This window comes from Notechis scutatus, chromosome 1 (genome assembly GCF_049901735.1).
Source record: "Notechis scutatus isolate UNSWTSFEM ecotype Mainland chromosome 1, rNotScu1.2, whole genome shotgun sequence".
Lineage (NCBI taxonomy): Eukaryota > Metazoa > Chordata > Lepidosauria > Squamata > Elapidae > Notechis > Notechis scutatus.
In genome coordinates, this window is record NC_142009.1 from 56,011,655 (window position 1) to 56,029,356 (window position 17,702).

The 17,702-nt window shown below is 38.6% G+C and overlaps 1 protein-coding gene across 2 annotated transcripts in view; it reads left to right on the plus strand.

Moving 5' to 3' along the window:
- Positions 1–15,912, plus strand: part of STUM (stum, mechanosensory transduction mediator homolog) — a 41,787-nt gene extending 25,875 nt beyond the window's left edge. Inside the window, exons 2-4 of one of the 2 annotated variants that reach the window (XM_087964802.1) lie at positions 6,608–6,791; positions 11,053–11,057; positions 14,644–15,912. In XM_087964802.1, coding sequence (XP_087820928.1) covers positions 6,608–6,791; positions 11,053–11,057; positions 14,644–14,684 — 230 coding nt within the window. In that variant the 3' untranslated portion in view covers positions 14,685–15,912. Of the gene's footprint in view, positions 1–6,607; positions 6,804–11,052; positions 11,058–14,643 lie in introns of both variants that reach the window. The other variant, XM_087964796.1, reaches the window with a different exon arrangement.
- The last annotated feature ends 1,790 nt before the right edge of the window (positions 15,913–17,702 follow it).

Genomic DNA, 17,702 nt, shown 5'->3' on the forward strand with positions numbered 1-17,702 from the left:
TGTATTGAGAAGAGAACGTTTCCTGTGTTCTCATTTTATTTACAACATATTTTACGCTTAATGGTAAGCAATGAAAAATATTTTTAAAACTCATTTCTAAACTCCATAGCTATTTGCATATTCTTGGTTCAAAATTGGATTAGCTCATTTCAAAATTGTCCAAAGCAGAAAAGTGCGTCAAAAAAAAAAAAAAGTGCAAAAGTGGAAGGTGTGTGGAAGAGGGGGTAGTCTTATACGGCGAGTATATAACAAACTCTATATTTTGAGTGGAAATGTTGGGGGTCGTCTTATACGCCCAGTCGTCTTATACGCCCGGCAAATACGGTAGTTCATTTGTTGATTTTTATTTACACACAGGATTAGGAGAAATAAACCATCTTAGATTTAACACAAATTGGTTGGTATTATTGACAGACCAGCAGTAGGAATCCAGGGTTCTAAGCAAGTGCTCTTTTCATCCATGACTGCATAAGCTGGCCTTCTACATTTAAATCATGTGATGTATCCTTATGTTGAATCATCTTCAGTTAATAAATGAAGCAAGATAGATGGATTCAAGTTAAAGTAGGGATGGATGCACTGTTGGAAGACCTGAAATGGGTTATCATGGACAAAATCTATATTCTGTATGTGTTTTACTTGATAGCATATAATCAATTTTAGTCAAGATAAGGCTATTGCTTAAATGTGGGAAATCCTTTACTAAGTAGTGGTTTATGTTATTATTATTAATTTAGCTTATATGGCCACCCATCTTGCCACAGCAACTGTAGGTAGCTAACAGCGTATAAATACACAATACAAAAAGCATTAAACAGCAACACATACAGCCAAAATAAAAACCATTTTATAGTAAAATCATAACAGCTACTACATAGATTCAAACTAACCATGTGATACCCATGCCCAGGAACACATTGGTGTCTTCAAAGTCTTCCAAAAAGCCATTAGATCATGCCCAATTTAATTTCAGGGGCTGCAATATTCCATTTAATTGTAGAAAATATATGTCAAAAAATTAAGATATGTCTTTGCTTATTTAGATGTAATGTCTGCAGCAGAAATGTGTTTCTGAGCCTGGAATTGTCAGTATCCTTACATGTCAAAACCTAGAGATGGGATAATAGCCCAGCTATTTTTATTTCAAAGGATTTCTAAAAAGTTGTGACTTTCAGAGTAAACCAAGCTGCATTGTCAATAGTTTCATATGTTGCTGGACTGTAATTCTGCAGTCCAGCATATTTTTTGTATTTTGTTTCATATTGTGCTGGACTGTATTATTTGAACTATGGGTGAAGAATTGTTGCTGAAATATTTTTGCATTCAAGATTATTTTTCTGCACAACTGCTTAATTATGGAGGTAATTACTGTATATACTCGAGTATAAGCCTAGTTTTTCAGCCCATTTTTGTGCTGAAAAAATCCCCTCGGCTTATACTCGAGTCAGATCCCTCTGAAAAAAAATGGTGTGGAGTCGCGGCCTCCGGCGGCAGCGACTCCCAACAGCCCAACCCGGGAAGGGAAAGGCAAAAAGCGCTTTGCCTTTCCCTTCCCGAGCGGCGGGACTGGGGCCGCGCCGGCGGTAGTGACTCCTGACTCAGGGGGCCTCCGAGGGAGGGGAAGAGAGTGACTCCTGCCTCCCGCTGTCATCATCATCTTCTTCTTTTGGGTTAGTGAATCAATTAAACCTTTCATGATAGTGAGATCGTTTCCCAAATTAATTATTTTTATTTTTGAAATTTACCAGTAGCTGCTGCATTTCCCACCCTCGGCTTATACTCGAGTCAATAAGTTTTCCCAGTTTTTGTGTAAAATTAGGTGCCTCGGCTTATATTCGGTCGACTTATACTCGGTATATACGGTATATGGGTGGGCCTTATTGAAACCATACTTTCCGATCCTCCCAGCTTTATATGCATTTTTTTTAAGGCAACTTTTATGAAATGTAAGGGGCTAAATATCCTTTGTCTCTCTCCTTCAGAAATCTAGCACATTTGAAGAATCAATTAAATATTTAAATATTGATTTGCAGATTTTCTCTGTGTACTTTGTTTCTGTCATCCAGATACAAACTTCCTTGTAGCGTCAGAAGCAATACAGCCCAGCCAAGCCTATGCAGGTAGTCCTCAACTCATGACTGCAATTGAGCCCAAAATTTATGTTGCTAAGTGAGAAATTTGTTAAGTGAGTTTTGCCCCATTTTACGACTTTCCTTGCCACATTTGCTAAGTGAATCATTGCCGTTGTTAAATTAGTAACACGGTTAAGTTAGGTGGATCTGGTTTCGCCACTGACTTTGCTTGTTAGAAGGATGCAAAAGGGGATCAAATGACCCCAGGACGCTGCAAACATTATAAATGTGAGTCACTAGAGCAGCATCCAAATGTAAATCACATGACCATGGGGATGCTGCAACGGTCATAAATCTGAAAAATGATCATATGTCAACTTTTTTCAGTGCCGTTGTAACTTTGAACAGTCACTAAGTGAACTGTTGTAAGTCAAGGACTACCTGTATCTTTCTAGGTGCAAAGTGTCTCCCACTCTTCTACTATAATATTCCCTTATGAAGGAGGGTAGCAGAGAACAACTCGGGGATTTCTATTTCATTATATAAAAGCAGAAATCTAAGTTTCTTTTTGCATCCCCACTTGCCTACCAATAAGTTATGCTTGCATAGAATCATGTATTATATCATTAGAGGTCTTGTAGTGCTTGGGTCTGCATTAAGTCTAATGTAACTACAGGCAGAGCATAGAGAAAAATAGCTGTTGTCATTTTACACCTGCCAGCCTCAAAAGAATGTAGATTGAGACTGGTGGCATACAGTACTGTTTTTGTCTATGGTATATTTAGCGTCTCATCTCAAAGTAAGACTCCCTTTCTTTTCCCTTTCAGCTCAGTTAAGAAAGAATGTATGTTTTCTTTGGCTGTCTTCCCTGCTCGTTACAAGAGGGGGGAAAAACAAACAAACTTGATTCTGAGGCGAAATTAATCAGACAGTAATTTGTTAGTTGCACCCAGTCTGGGAAGAGTTATTAAGTAAAATAAAAACAATAAGTGTGAATTCTGATTTTCTCTGAGACAGATTTCTTCCTGTATCATTAGAAAAAGTTGTCTGTTTTTAAAGGTTGTGCGTGTGTGTATGTGTGTGTGTTTGGCATAAATACATTCAACTACTGTCTGTATAAGGTCTTAGTCATCCTAATTTGTATCTCCGTTGGAGAAGTGTGGGAATGAACATTTGGAACAGTAAAGTAACCCAGCGTATGTTGAGATACTGAGCCAAAATGCACAGATCAGGCTTACTGCCAGAGCTTGAATCATCCAGCCACTCTACCACTATATTAGTAATTAGGTACTTTGTTTTGTGTTTCATTGACCTCTTTATTCTTTTGAAGGTATAATTTCTTTATTTGCAAAGCAATACACTGGCAAATTAGAAGTCTGAGACAATAGTGAGATTTTAATCTGTTTTTATTTTTCAATCCTTTTTATTGCTACATTTTTGCTCATGGAATAAATAGCTACTTCCTTATAAGGATAGGAATGATGTGGTACACTTTAAAACTTAATTTCTTGTCCTTTTAACAGAGCTTCCCCATGCCTTGTTACATTATCACCAGCAGTTTGTGGGCTGAGATCCATGTAACTTGGAGGGAGGAGAACATTAAGAACAACTACACTTAGTGGGTAGAGAAGCTTGGGAGCTTTTTTTTTAGACTTTTAACTATGGCAAGCCTTTTTTTTAAGGACTTTTCCTCCTTCAAAAGAGTGGGAAAGCAAACTGTCAATGTTTGACATTCTCTGGTTCTGGGATTTCTTGAACAGGCTTTGGGGGGGGATTTTTAACTTGCTACAGTCATTCCTTAGAAACTAGGGATAGAATAAAAATATTCATTTTATATTTGGATTTGGATTTTCATATTTTGAGGTACTCATCCCATTATAAAGGCCGATTGATCTGTTTTGGATTTCTTTTAGGGTTTTGCCATTTTATATCATTATGGAATGTGGAGAAGTTACCAAACCAGAAGTTTCCCTGGCAACTCTAGTCTTAAATATTGAATTTCAAAATAGTATATTTACATATAATTTTATTAAGAGTTTTGATTATAATAGTAAAATCTAATAATTTTCTTTATAGCTTTTTACTATCTCTTTCAGTTTGTTCAAGCTTATAAATAGTTTTTCTTTTGTTCAAGGCTTAAAATAAATTCATCACTGAAGATATTTGAAACTTTTTATTCTGAAGGTCTCTAATAGTTTTAAAGTTAATAGGAAATTTCCAAAAGTGATTAGAAAGTAAGGTTTGCAATCTTAGTATCCTTGAAAAGGCTCCTCCACAGGGGTGGGATTCTACCAGTTTGCACCTATTCCCTAGAACCGGTTGTTAACATTCTAAGCAGTTCGGAGAACCAGTTGTTAGAAGCAATTACTGGCCTAATCCTGTAAGGAAGGCAGGAAGGAAACATTCTGGCGTTGCTTACAGAAACTGCTGTTCCGTTAACCCTTATTACATTCTTGGCAGGACTAGATTTCCTGTCTCAGGAACGTCTCTGGAGTTTTTTCCCCCACCTTTGCTGGTACTTTGCTTGTGTGGAGTGACCGTTCAAAGTTACAACAGCACTGAAAAAAGTGACTTATGACCATTTTTCACACTTACGACTGTTGCAGCATCCCCACAGTCATGAGAGGCCAGGCGAGGAGATGCGGACCTCGATGTGAGTGATATAGAGTTGGCCACACCCAGCCAATAACATGACCACCAAGCCATGTCCACCCAGTCACATGACCACCAAGCCATGTACCCACCACCTAAGCCACGCCCACAGAACCGGTTGTTAATAATTTTGAATCCCACCCCTGCTCCTCCGTGGTTGTGAACAAGATGGCTAGTCCTTTGTCTCCCAGTGCTCCAATTCATAGAAAACCCCTGTCCTGTGGTTGGCTTGTGAGAAGCAATCATCCAGAGTTTGTGTGGTTGATCTCTCATCCTGTCCTTATATGGAGAGGTTCCAAGGAACTCACAGTTGTCTTCTGTTTGCCATTCATCCCCCAGGAGTCTGTGAATTTCAAAATCATATCTGAATGATCAAGTAAATTTTGAGTTAAATTCTAAATCAGAAATTCAACTAGTTTAATTCTCAACTGCCACATTTTAGCCATATTTAATTAGTGCTTAAATAGAAAATTATTTTGCAAAATAATACCACAACCTTGCTACAGTTTTGTAAAAATAATAATGCTGCTTCATAAGCATTTTTAGCACAAATAAGGGAATGACACCCATTCCTTCCACATTATGGAATTGTAAATTGGCCCACCAATGGCAGGATGTTTAACTGACTAGTCACTACAGTAGTAACATTAAGTAATATGGATAGGCAATCCAGCTGTATGAAATGCCATAACCTATGGAATCATCTAGACTTTGCTTTTACAATGTGATTTTGTCTTATTTTCTGCACTGTCATTGCCTATTATAATCACTGTTGTTTATTTTGGCTATGTTAATCTTCAGAATCTGCTCCATCCAAAAAGTTAGTTTCTTCCAAACATACATAATGAGAGACAATTCTGGTGTGGTTAAAAAAATGAGATTTGTACTTGGTTGACCACATGTCTATTTTAATTGTTTTACTTGCTTCAGAATAACTCATTGTACAACTTCTCTTCTAGAGTGGCGTATTTCCCGCTTTGGATTTGATAGCTACTGATTCAATGCAGTAATACAATAATGACAGTGCAGAAAATAAGACAAATTGATTCAATAGGAAAATAAAGACCACAGAAAAGTGTCACATTGCAGGAAGACTCTCCTGTCTTTCTTCTTCTCTACATACCACTTTCAATATAAAGTTCCTTTTCTGGGTCTTTGCAGCTCTCTCCCATTCCTGCTGCTCCTTGCTTTGCTTCTGAACTGATTTTGGACATCTGTGGTCTTTGGGAGGTAACGTGTACAAAGGTGGAAGAGTGGTTTTACACACTTGGGTGATAACAAGATAATACTTAAATAGCAATGCCTAAATTCTTGTCTACTCTCCACATTAGTATCCACAAAACCTACTTGTGTTAGGAAATAGACTCTGAATTTTCAGAAAAGAATCAAAAGAAAGTAAAACTGAAATCTGGCATGCTCTGTTAAACAAGCAAATAAATCTGTAGCTCATCTTATAGCCTAACAGCACATATAATCCAGGACTGTTATTGAATTTAATTAGCACCTAACTTCTAGATTTTCTTTCTATGGCAATATTATGTGGGCTGATCTGTGGAAATGTTGATTGTGATTTGCTGTGTAGGTAGGAGGAGTAGGCTAAAATGTAATGGATTTGTTCCTTTCCTATTCTGGGGTCCTATAACAGCTACTACATAGCTTTTTCCAAGCAGAAAATAATATGCTTTTTAATATATTAAAATGCTGCAAAATGTTTTCAAATGTGAATTTCTTTTTTAATTTATGTGTGCCTTTTGAAATAAATGCAGATCATTTCTAAGGCTGTGCCTGCCAGTTATTCTCCTGCCTTATATGATGGTGCTTCGTGTGATGTGTGTGACCTTTGATTTCTTCTGAGTTTTTAATGCTGATCTTCCTTCCTACAGGGACATTTGTATCAGCTTTCACAGTCTTGTGTGGAGCCCGGACAGATCTCCCTGACAGACACATTTGTTGTGTGTTCTGGTTGAATATTGCAGCAGCTTTGATTCAGATTCTCACAGCAATTGTGATGGTTGGCTGGATCATGAGTATATTTTGGGGGATGGACATGGTCATTCTTGCCAGTAAGTTTTTGTTCATGTTTGTTTGTTATTTTAATTATTAAGTGAGCTTGTGGGATGGGGGTCCTAGTTAGATCAAATAGTTCTCTAACAGCTGCAAACTCTTTTTTTGTCTGAGTTGATACCTATCTGTTTGCAGAAACAAGCTAAAGAGAGAAAAAAAACACTTCCTTCTCTTTTTCCCTAATATTTCTTTGACAATACTAGGATATAGGATATAGAGAATAGCTTTTGTCATGGAGTGATCTCTAAAACACTTTCCTTCACATTCTACTGGTTTTACAAGTGTACCGTACTTGTTCTCTATACTAATCAAGCAGTTGGCTCCCAGTAACCATAAATGGTACATAAGGGCAATTACGATTTGTCCATTTTAAAAAAAATCAGTTTAGCCATCTCAATTACCAAAGGAATTCAAGGCAGTATGCAGCAACATAGTAAAAACAGATGATAACAAACCTAACAAAAAGCAGTGTACCAGTAGAGCTTCTCATGAGGGAAATGTTAATATAATTATATGGCTAAAAATTAAATGTTATAAACTGGGTCACAAAGGAGCCTATCCAGGGGCCTGATCAAAAAGTAAGGTCTTCAAGGCTTTCCTAAAGGCAACTGGGTCCCAAGTAATGCTCTTTCAGAGGGCAATACAGATATAGAGAAGGGGTCTCTGGGGTCCCGTAAGATAACACTCCTTTCAGCTATGGGACCTGGAACATGCTTACTCTACAATATTTACTAAACAAGCACACAACCAAACCATAGAGAGAAAAAGATACCCATGGAGTTAAGATGAAGGTGCCAACTAGCATGCTGAACTGCAACTGGAAGCCAACTGGTAACCAGTACAGCTTGCGAACTAGAGGTGTCACATGGGTGAAATGATATGCATCTGCAGCTACTCATGCTACTTCATTCCAACTGCAGCTTCCAGGAGCAACCCCAACTGGAGCATGTTGTAGTGGTACAAACAAACAAAAATATCTAAAACCTGAAAGACTATGGGAAGGGCCTCCCAAATCAGAAAGAAGCATACATAGCTAACTAAATGTATTTGTGCAGAAAGCTCTCTTGGTCATAGCTGCCACTAACCCCCCCAAATTGTGCCTGGATTACTGCAATGCAATTGAGAACTAATATTAGAAAATCTCTAGAACAGAAGGTCCTTGCATCTTCAGTGTTGCTAGAATTGTGAAGAAAACTCACCAAGGCTGAGAATGAAAACAAAGTATTTCAAAACATAACTAATGAAGAGCAGATGGTTGTTTCAGTGTCAGGCTTATTTGGGAAAAAATGGTGCTTAGTGCTTTAGTTTCACAATCTGGGAAAAAAGGTTCAATAATTCAGTGATCCCACCTTAATGAATTCATTCCTAAATGTAGGTAGGAATTTTGCTTATTTGGTTTCCAAAGTTCTATATCAGGGGTCCTCAAACTTGGCAACTTTAAAACTTGTGGACTTCAACTCCTAGAATTCTCCAGCCAGCATAGTCCACAAGTCTTAAAGTTGAAGTCCACAAATCTTAAAGTTGCCAAGTTTGGAGACTTCTGTCTATATCAGTGGTTCCCTAAGTGGGCAGTACCGCCCCCCCTGGGGGGGGATGCCTTAGGGGGGCGTTAAGAGGCAAGGGGGCCAGCAGGGGGGGCACTAAAAGGCGGCAGGGGGATGTTCGAGGCACTGGCCCCAGGCTCACCCCATTGACTGTTGCACTGCTCCGGAGCCGGCGCCTTGAATGCGGTGGCGGCGGCTTTACTTTACTTTCCCAAAGTGCTGCCCTGTTGCATACTGTTTGTCTGTCCATCTGTCTGTCCGTCCATCCATCCATCCATCCATCCATCCATCCATCCATCCATCCAAAAGGTCTGCCTGTCTGTCTGCCTGTCTTCCTGTCTACCTACCTACCTGTCTGCCTGCCTGTCTGTCTTTCTGTCTACCTACCTACCTATCTACCAATATAGATCTACCTACCTATATACCTACCTACTTACCTACCTACCTACTTTATCTATCTATCTACCTACCTATCTATCCATCCATCTATCCAAAAGGTGTGTCTGTCTGTCTTCCTGCCTGCTTGCCTGCCTGCCTACCTACCTACCTACCTACCTATCTTATCTACCTACCTATCTATCCACACATCCATCAGACAGACATCTGTCTGTCTTCCTGCCTGCTTGCCTGCCTGCCTGCTTATCCATCTATCTATCTATCTACCTACCTACTTACTTATCTACCTATCTACCTATCTCTCTCTCTCTCTCTCTCTCTCTCTATCTATCTATCTATCTATCTATCTATCTATCTATCTATCAATATATGTATCTATTAATCTATCTACCTACCTACCTACTCTATCAATCAATCTATCTATCTTATCTGTCTATCTATCTATCTATCTATCTATCTATCTATCTATCTATCTATCTATCTATCTATCTATCTATCTATCTATCTATCTATCTATCTATCTATCTCTATCTCTATCTCTATCTCTACCTACCTACCTATCTATACATCTATCCAAAAGGTCTGTCTGTCTGCCTGCCTACCTATCTATCCATACATTCTTCCAAAGGTCTGCCTGCCTGCCTGCCTACCTACCTACCAATCTATCTATCTACCTACCTGTCTCTGTCTGTCTGCCTGTCTCTCTCTTTCTATCCATCCATCCATCCATGTTCGAAGCGCTGGCCCCGCAGGCACATCGGGAAAGTAGAGCAAAACCAGCCTGGGAGGGAGGGAGGGAGAGAGAGAGAGAGAGAGAGACCTGATGCATCAGATTGAAATGAGGCCTAGTTTAGACTGAGGCCCTTTTCCACATTGAAACATCTTTGCCAGCACATTGAAACATCTTTGACTTCTATTACAGGTTTTGTGGACAAAACATGGTCAAGACTATCAGGAAGCTCTCACATTTTGTTGAGGCTTTAAACAGGATCCATTGGACCAGATCTCCACTCTAAAAATTACTTTTCCCCAATGTATTACAGTGCCAATTCTGAAGAAGGCAAAACCAAAATGTACTGGTAAATTGCAAGGAGAACACACACACACACACACACAAAAAATCCCTTCTAACCCTGCTGGAGCAGGTGATTGGACTAGAATAGATATATCATTATCTTTCTCCTCCCTCCCTCTTTTATTTCTTTTTCTTTCTATCCCTTCCTTCCACCCCCTCTTTCTTTGTCCCCTTTTTCTTTTTTTCCCTTTTCTCTTTCTTTTCTTCCTTCTTTCTTTCTCTCTCTCTTTCTTTTCTCTCTCTCTTTCCCTCTCTCAGGCTCACCCCATTGACTTGGTGCACCGCTCCACTCCGCATGTTTGAAAAGTAGAGCAAAGCCAGAGGTCGGTAATTTTTTCTGCAAAGAATCACAAAAGTTTCTGGGTTGTGCACAAGAAGAGACACACATGTCAATGCAATTCAGCAACATAAAATAAAGAAATACAAATAAAACAAATCAACAAGAATCAGCAAAACATCTCTGATTAGATTTTATTCACTACTAGAATCTAATCAGAGATGCTTTGTTGATTCTAGTCCAATGACCTGCTCCAGCAGGGTTAGAAGGGAGTGTGTGTGTATGTATGTGCATGGCTGTCAAAACTCCAAAAACAGGTCAAGTAGCTCTGGGGAGGCCAGTCATAAATTAGAATATACTTGCTAAACAACCAGCCATTAAGTGAGGTCCACTTGTATTTGGTTTGCTGGTCACCTGGCCACGCCCACCCAGTCACATGACCAGCAAGCCATGCCTACCCAGTCACGAGACCTGCAAGCCACACTCTCAAATTAGGCCACGCCCACAGAAATTTGAACCCCACCCCTGGGTGGAGGGCACCGAGGGGGTGGTGGACTGAAAAAGTTTGGGAATCACTGGTCTATATCCTCACCCCTTATTTCATGTGACTCTTGCTTCCCCTGCTGCTAAGGACTGGGCAGGTTGACCCTGATCCTGTTCCTCTGTATCCACCCTTGAGGCACTAGGACAAAACATTGGCATATTTGCCCATTGAGCTTGGGATTGAAATACACTATGGGATGTCACCCACATATTGACACTCCCTAACAGTGTTTCCAGGTTATGCCACATAATACCCTGATATAGATGTTAAATCAGAATGGGGAATGTGTTGCATCCTAAGGGATCCTACAAAATGAGGGTTTCAGGTGTCAGGATGCTTTCTCTCCCAACGCAACTGGACCCAATCCCAGAGAAACATGGAAACTACAGTATGATAATTTTCAGCCATTCATTCAACAACTGTTCAAGGTTATGTTGACACTGAAATATGGACTTAAAACTGGTCCTTAAAATTCTAGCCATCCCCACGGTCCCATGATTGCAATCCAGGCACTTGAGAGCCTGGCTTATGATTAGCCTGTGTCATGTGATCGCCACTTCTGAACTTTTCTGTCAGATTCCCATAAGCAGAGTCCAGTAAGTTGCCCTCACCTCTTTTTCTCCAGGGAGCCCATTACAGAGATACCATATACCTTAGTGCCCTCCTCCTGTTTGCACTCCATAGTGCATGCCTGCTCACACCTTCTGCCAGCCTGCCTATGTTCTCCATCACCCACCGAGTCCCTCTCTAGCTTGCCCACACTCCCTGGCATCCAACTGCAGGCCTTATTAGCTTACTTGTGTTCTCCGGAATCCACTTTTCAGCCTTACCAAGTGGACTAGACAGGAAACACAACCAAGTAAACTAATTCTACTTTATTATGAAGCTACCGCAATAGAATCTTGCAAATCTGAAAATACAGTTTTCCTGCCATCAACTTTACAGCCCAAGAACTCCGGGAGGATTCATTTTAAGCTTCTTGCTTTACCTTGCTCTATAGCTGCAATCTATGCACTTTCTTATCTGGCCACTCCTTGCATTGCATTTCTTTGCCCTGCCTCCCAAGTTCATTCCCACATGCCATTTCATTATCTGCAACCTCTGGTAACCCCCCTGAGGCTTCTGACAGCTCTCCTGCAGCCCTGCTATTCTGCCCACATAACATAGTGTCTTCCTGTGGCACCAGCACGCTCTCACCAGCACCCCCTGCCCCTGCTTCTTGCTAGGGACTCCCTTGTTTCCATTTAATGACCTTCTGGGGTTATGATGACCACTTGGATTGCTGGGATGGGTGTTGCTAAGTCATCTGATCACATGTTGTTGCACTTTACAACTGTATCATTTAACAATGGCAGTCCCAGTCCCAATTGCTGTTGTAATTTGAGGACTCCCTGTAGCACAGTCCCTTCCATTCCCAACTCTGATTCAGTCTGGAAGAATACCATGACTAATAGTATCAAAAGTTGTTGAGGTGTCAAGGAGGGCATGCAGAATTACGCCTCCTATATTCCAATATTGTCAAAGATGGTCCATAAGACCGGTGCCACCTGAGACATGTGTAAAGCCTGAATTTCAACTGAAAGGGGCCTTCCCATAGGCAACCTTCCTCTGATCCTGGACACATTTTATTAATATCCTGAGATAATAATCTTAGCTGGGGACTGTCATCAGGTGATTCTAAGTTTGATAGTTTCTCATAGTTTTAACTATGAGAAAAAATATAACTTTAATCACTTTCTACTAGTTTAACGTTAACTCCTTATATATAGGAAAATTTCCCCCCTCTATACTATACATGACGTTTTATCACTCTGTCATGTTCTCTGATAAGTTTCCCCCCCCTCTATGCTAGCTAATGTGCCTTTGGTAGCACATTTAATCCATTAATTCCTCATTTGGATTGCCATTTTAATACATTTCTAGCATTATAATATTATTTTGGAAAGATAGCAATTAGAATTGTACTTAGGGTATGAAGTATTGTCATATTGTATTAATTTAAAACATTGTGATTACAGTTTTATTCATGATATTATTACTTTTGCTCTTGTGTTGAGTCAAGATTTCAATTGACCTGATCCTTACAAACCCAGGGTTATTTTCCTTTGCAGATTCCCTCAAGGTATATCCAAGTTTATAAATGTGTAATTTCTTAATAAATGCTTCATTTTCTATAAGCAAATTTAAATTCTTTTTAATTAGGGATTTGCAAAAAAAAAAAAAAAAAGCTTCAATTCTAAAATACAATTCTTTAATAAACAGAGTAGCTAATCACTGTACTTATGTTTTTCCATTTTGTTCTTTTTTGAATAATTTCTTATAATTATGACTTGTTTTTCTCTTTTATGTTTCACTTCTTCTGAATGATCAACCAAGTTTCACAAGGTATGTTTTTTTTTCTTATATTTCCCCCCACAATTTAATCAGTTTAAAGATAAACACTTTTCCTCAGGGAAAATGTTTTAAACACTAAACTAAGCCTGCATTCTTCTATTAGTTTAAACCATAATGCAATTGGTTCATGTGGGGCTTAGGATATTTTGAACTAAGCCACAAATATTACTAAATCATCACTTTTAGCTTTGTATAAACTCAAAGAAGTATGGTTTATTCAGTAAGTCGTGATAAAGCAAACCCTACCATGAACCCTATCTTTAAGGCTTTGGCCAGAGATCACTAAGAACAATATGAACAACATTATGAAGCTTGAAACAAACTTAAGCTTTTTAAAAAACTGCACTGCAAGGAGCATATTCAGAAAAAAATCTGCAGAAAAATTAGGTGGGCAACCATTTCATAAAATATCTGTATGGGGAATTATTTTTTGTATACCAAATGTTGCATTCAAATGTGTCCATTCCTCCTCCTCACCAAACCTAATGTTAATTTGCTTTCCAATCCAGTTCCACATAAGAATAGATATACTGTATATTGGGATCCTGCTGTACCTGATATATATTATAATAGTGGCATTACTTGTAAATTAAATCAGAGTCCTTTTTTCTATAATTTTCCCACATCTGATTTACAGGCACAGACAAAACCAATAATAAAAAATAAGTCTTATTAAAATGTATTTACTTGAGGTGAATAACAATTCAGGGCAGTTCCGAAGAGAAGAATATGTGCCAAGCACATACACAGTGTCCCTCTGAGCTTCTGTCCTGATTTATCATCATGCAGACTAGAATGCAAAATAGGTGTCAGCTGTTATTTACATGATGTTCCTTGTATAGTAGAAAAAATATATCCTTAAGCTGTGCTTAAGTTTAATCATCCATGTTTTAAACTTCATTTACATGTAAGGAACTTTGACTTTGGAGAAATAATGCTTGCAACTTGACTCTCAGGTATTTCAGACTCCTAGTTATGTCCCAGGATGTAGTGAACAGCATATGGAAACACCTTTAGAAAATGAATGGAAACACATTAAAATGAAATTTTAATTTGATATATGCCATGGATGCAGAGCAGGAGTACTTTTTGAGTGCCCTTAACAATTCTCTGAAAACTCAGATATGTATCCTGAATAAAATCAAGGAAATCTTGTACATAATTCTTTTCTTATTTCTTTCACTTTGCCCAGAAAGGCAATAACTATGTCTAAAGTTGCTGGAAATCCTTACCTTCTACCCAGGTAGTTTCTATATCCACCCACACTTGTTTTTAATCAAATATTGTTTTTATGTTTGCATTTATACTTTGCAAATCTAAGACGTAAATAAATAATTTTCAGTAAAATAAAATTAATGATAGGATTCCCCAGCGACTGACTTTGGTTGCTAATATTCATTTCTACACTCTTAAGTGCAATCACAGAAGAATATTCTCCTCCTATTTCTTATTAGCTCTGAGCAGTAGTCCAAAATACTAAGATTTATCTCATTGCTAAAACAGTGCAGATTGTTTAACCTTCCTTTTCCACCAGAACCTAAGATACTTTTGGATTCCAATGGAACCCAGCAATAACTTCCTTTCCATCTTCTTTCTTTCTTTTGTGTGTGTGGTTGAGTATTCAGCAGAGCGGAGGTGCAGATCAGCAGAGAGTGACCTTCACTGATCACTTGGACAGCTAACACTGCTTATGGAGACTCTGACGTGTGGATTTTTGAACTGGCACAGTCAACATGCCAGGAGGACAGGCAAGCTGTTCCAAAAGTGGGAGAAAGCCACTGGTTAGGTAGGGATATGGCTGAGGAGGAAGATAAAATTTGAGCAAACATCACTGAAGAAGTTGCATTTTTTTCCATCTTATGGGACAAACTACATGGAAATATTTCACTTCCTTTGTGTCTTCTTGAGGAAATGTCCTGATGTGAATATCAAGAAGCAGAGGAAATATTGATAGATAATGTGCAATATATCAAAGCCAACATTTGAAGGGCATTCCCCCCTCCCCCAAGGGCATTCCTTTAGTGCAGGAAAGTTCAAGTTGTGACTTTGCTGCTTGTGTATGTACTTGTGGGATTTTTTTGGTGCTTGTTGAATAACTGTTTTTTGCAACCAATTTAAGATTCTGCTTGTTGCTTTTGTAAATCCCGTCACTATTGCTTACCTGTTCATGCATTTTGCCACTTTTTACCTTCTGAATGTTGGAAAGAAGCTGTGAACTCTTTGTCTAACCAGAAGCAAGAATTTGGCTGTTGCTAAATTTTATTATCCACCATTACTTTTTGCAGATGTTTTATTCTTAAGTGTGAGGACTAGTTTTAAGAGATTATAACATAGAGAACATTTTATTGTATAATATGGAAAATGAAAGAAGAAAGAAGTAACGTTTTCTGCTCCCTCAAAGAAAGTGTGCCAGTAAATGTTAACGTATTTTGGAAATTTGCATATAAATGATGGATATTATTTGTAGCTGAACTCCAGTAAAGGCGTGATATCTCTCTTTGCTAGTATATGTAACCATAGGTAAAACAACTTAATACTTTTAAGATGCATACAAAAATAAGGTTGACAATTTACTGAAGTTATCAGAAGCAAAGCCCTATTGTGGAATTTACTGAGCAGAACTCCATTATGCATCCCAAGACCTCATAACAACTTAGTTATTTTTGACCAGCATCCATTCAGATTCTTGGTTATGACTATTGGCGTCTTTATAGATCATGATGAAAAGAGTTTAATAGACAAATTCCAGTCCATATTCAGCCATGATGACCTTGGTTCACTTACTTTTTCAGCCATAATATTATTAGATTGTTTTGAAGGAAAAATAGGTGTATGTGTGTGAAAATCATTAATGATGCCTGAATGGTAAAATAAACACATAATATTGTGAGTGAAGCATGACACTTTTTCCTTTTCAGGAATTTTTTTTTCAGAAACTGGAAGTCAACTACCATAAAGGAAGTTCAAAAGTTCTGTCAAGTACATGACTGCTAAACTGTGATTATTTGCTCATATATTAGCCAGCTAACAACATTCTGCAGACAGTCATGGTTTTTTTTAATGCCAGATTTGAATTACTGCTGCTGCATTCAAAATATTCATTGCCTATCATTTTAAATGTATTATTGGTTTGCTACCCAACCCTGAATTAGTTAAAAGGCTTAATGGAAGTATCTTGTCATAATTGAGAGAGCTGACATATGCAGAGAATTAAATTAAAAATCTAGGAATATGTAATTTTATCAGGTAAAACACCATAGGACCAATTCTGATACTGCAGCCCACCTTCCACCAGGTTTGTGAAAACTCTAATTATAATTCAGGTAGCACTGAAAAGCTGTGCAATCTCTGTACCTGTGACAAGAAAAAAAAAGGTACTGTGGAGGTTATAGCTGTCCATAGCCTTTGAAAGTGAGCTTTGCAACCTAACAAGTTAAGCTCCTCCTTACAAATAAAATAGCCATTTCTTTTATTAAGCTCGGCCTCTTTTCTTTAATCCAGTGAAATCACTGGGCATGAACCCAAATCTACTTCAGAAGGAATAATCACAAATATCCTTTTTATTTATCATCCCTTTTATTTTTGCTTATAAACAGAGAATTCTAATTCATCTCTTGCAGTAAATCAAGGGGAAATTGTTTAACACCCTCAAGTATCACAGCATCGCCAGATGGATTGGTAATTGATTGACCAACCAGCCTCAATTTCTAGTCCTTAATGGAACTGCATCTACATGGAGGGAAGTATGCAGGGAAGTACCTCAAAGTTCTGTTTTGAGTCCAGTACTCTTCAACATTTTCATAAACAATTTAGATGAGGGGATAAAAGAGGAACTTGTCAAATTTGCAGAAAACACCAAGCTGGCAGGAATAGCCAACCCTCAAAAAAAGAGGCTAAAGATCCAGTAGTATTTTGATACATCTGAAAACTGGTCCCTATCAAACAAAATGAAATTCATTGTTGAGAAAAGTAAGGTTTTACACTTAATCAAGAAAAACCAGGTATAGAATAGGTGGCATCTGGCTCAACAGCAGCAACTATGAGAGTGATCTGGGAGTTCTGTTGGATAACCACTTAAATATGAGCCAGTGGTATACTGCAGCCACCAGAAATCCAACACAGTCCTAGGCTGCATTAACAGAGGAACAGAATCAAGATTGCATGAAGTATTAATACTACTTTATAATGCCTTGGTAAAACTACACTTGAAATAGTGCATCCAGTTTTGGTCGCTACAATGTAAAAAAGATGTTGAGATTCTGGAAAGAGTGTAAAGAAGAGTAACACACATGATTCGGGGACTGAAGGCTAAAACAATTGAAGAACGGTTGCAGTAAAAGGATATGTCTCGTCCAGGGGTGTCAAACTCACATCATCACAGAGGCATCATGTGATGTATTGGGACTTTCCCCCCCTTTGTTAAACTGGGCATGGGCGTGGCCAGCCCGTGACTCATCTGGCCAGAGGGCCAGGAATTTGACAGCCCTAGTCTAGTCCAATGAAAAGAAGGACTGGGGGTGACATGATAGCAATCTTCCAATATCTAAAGGGCTGTCACAAAGAAGAAAAGGTCAACCTATTCTCCAAAGCATCCCAAGACAAGACAAGACAAGCAGTGGATGGAAGCTAATCAAAGAGAGATCCAACCCAGAAATAAGGAGAAATTTCCTGACAGTTAGAACAA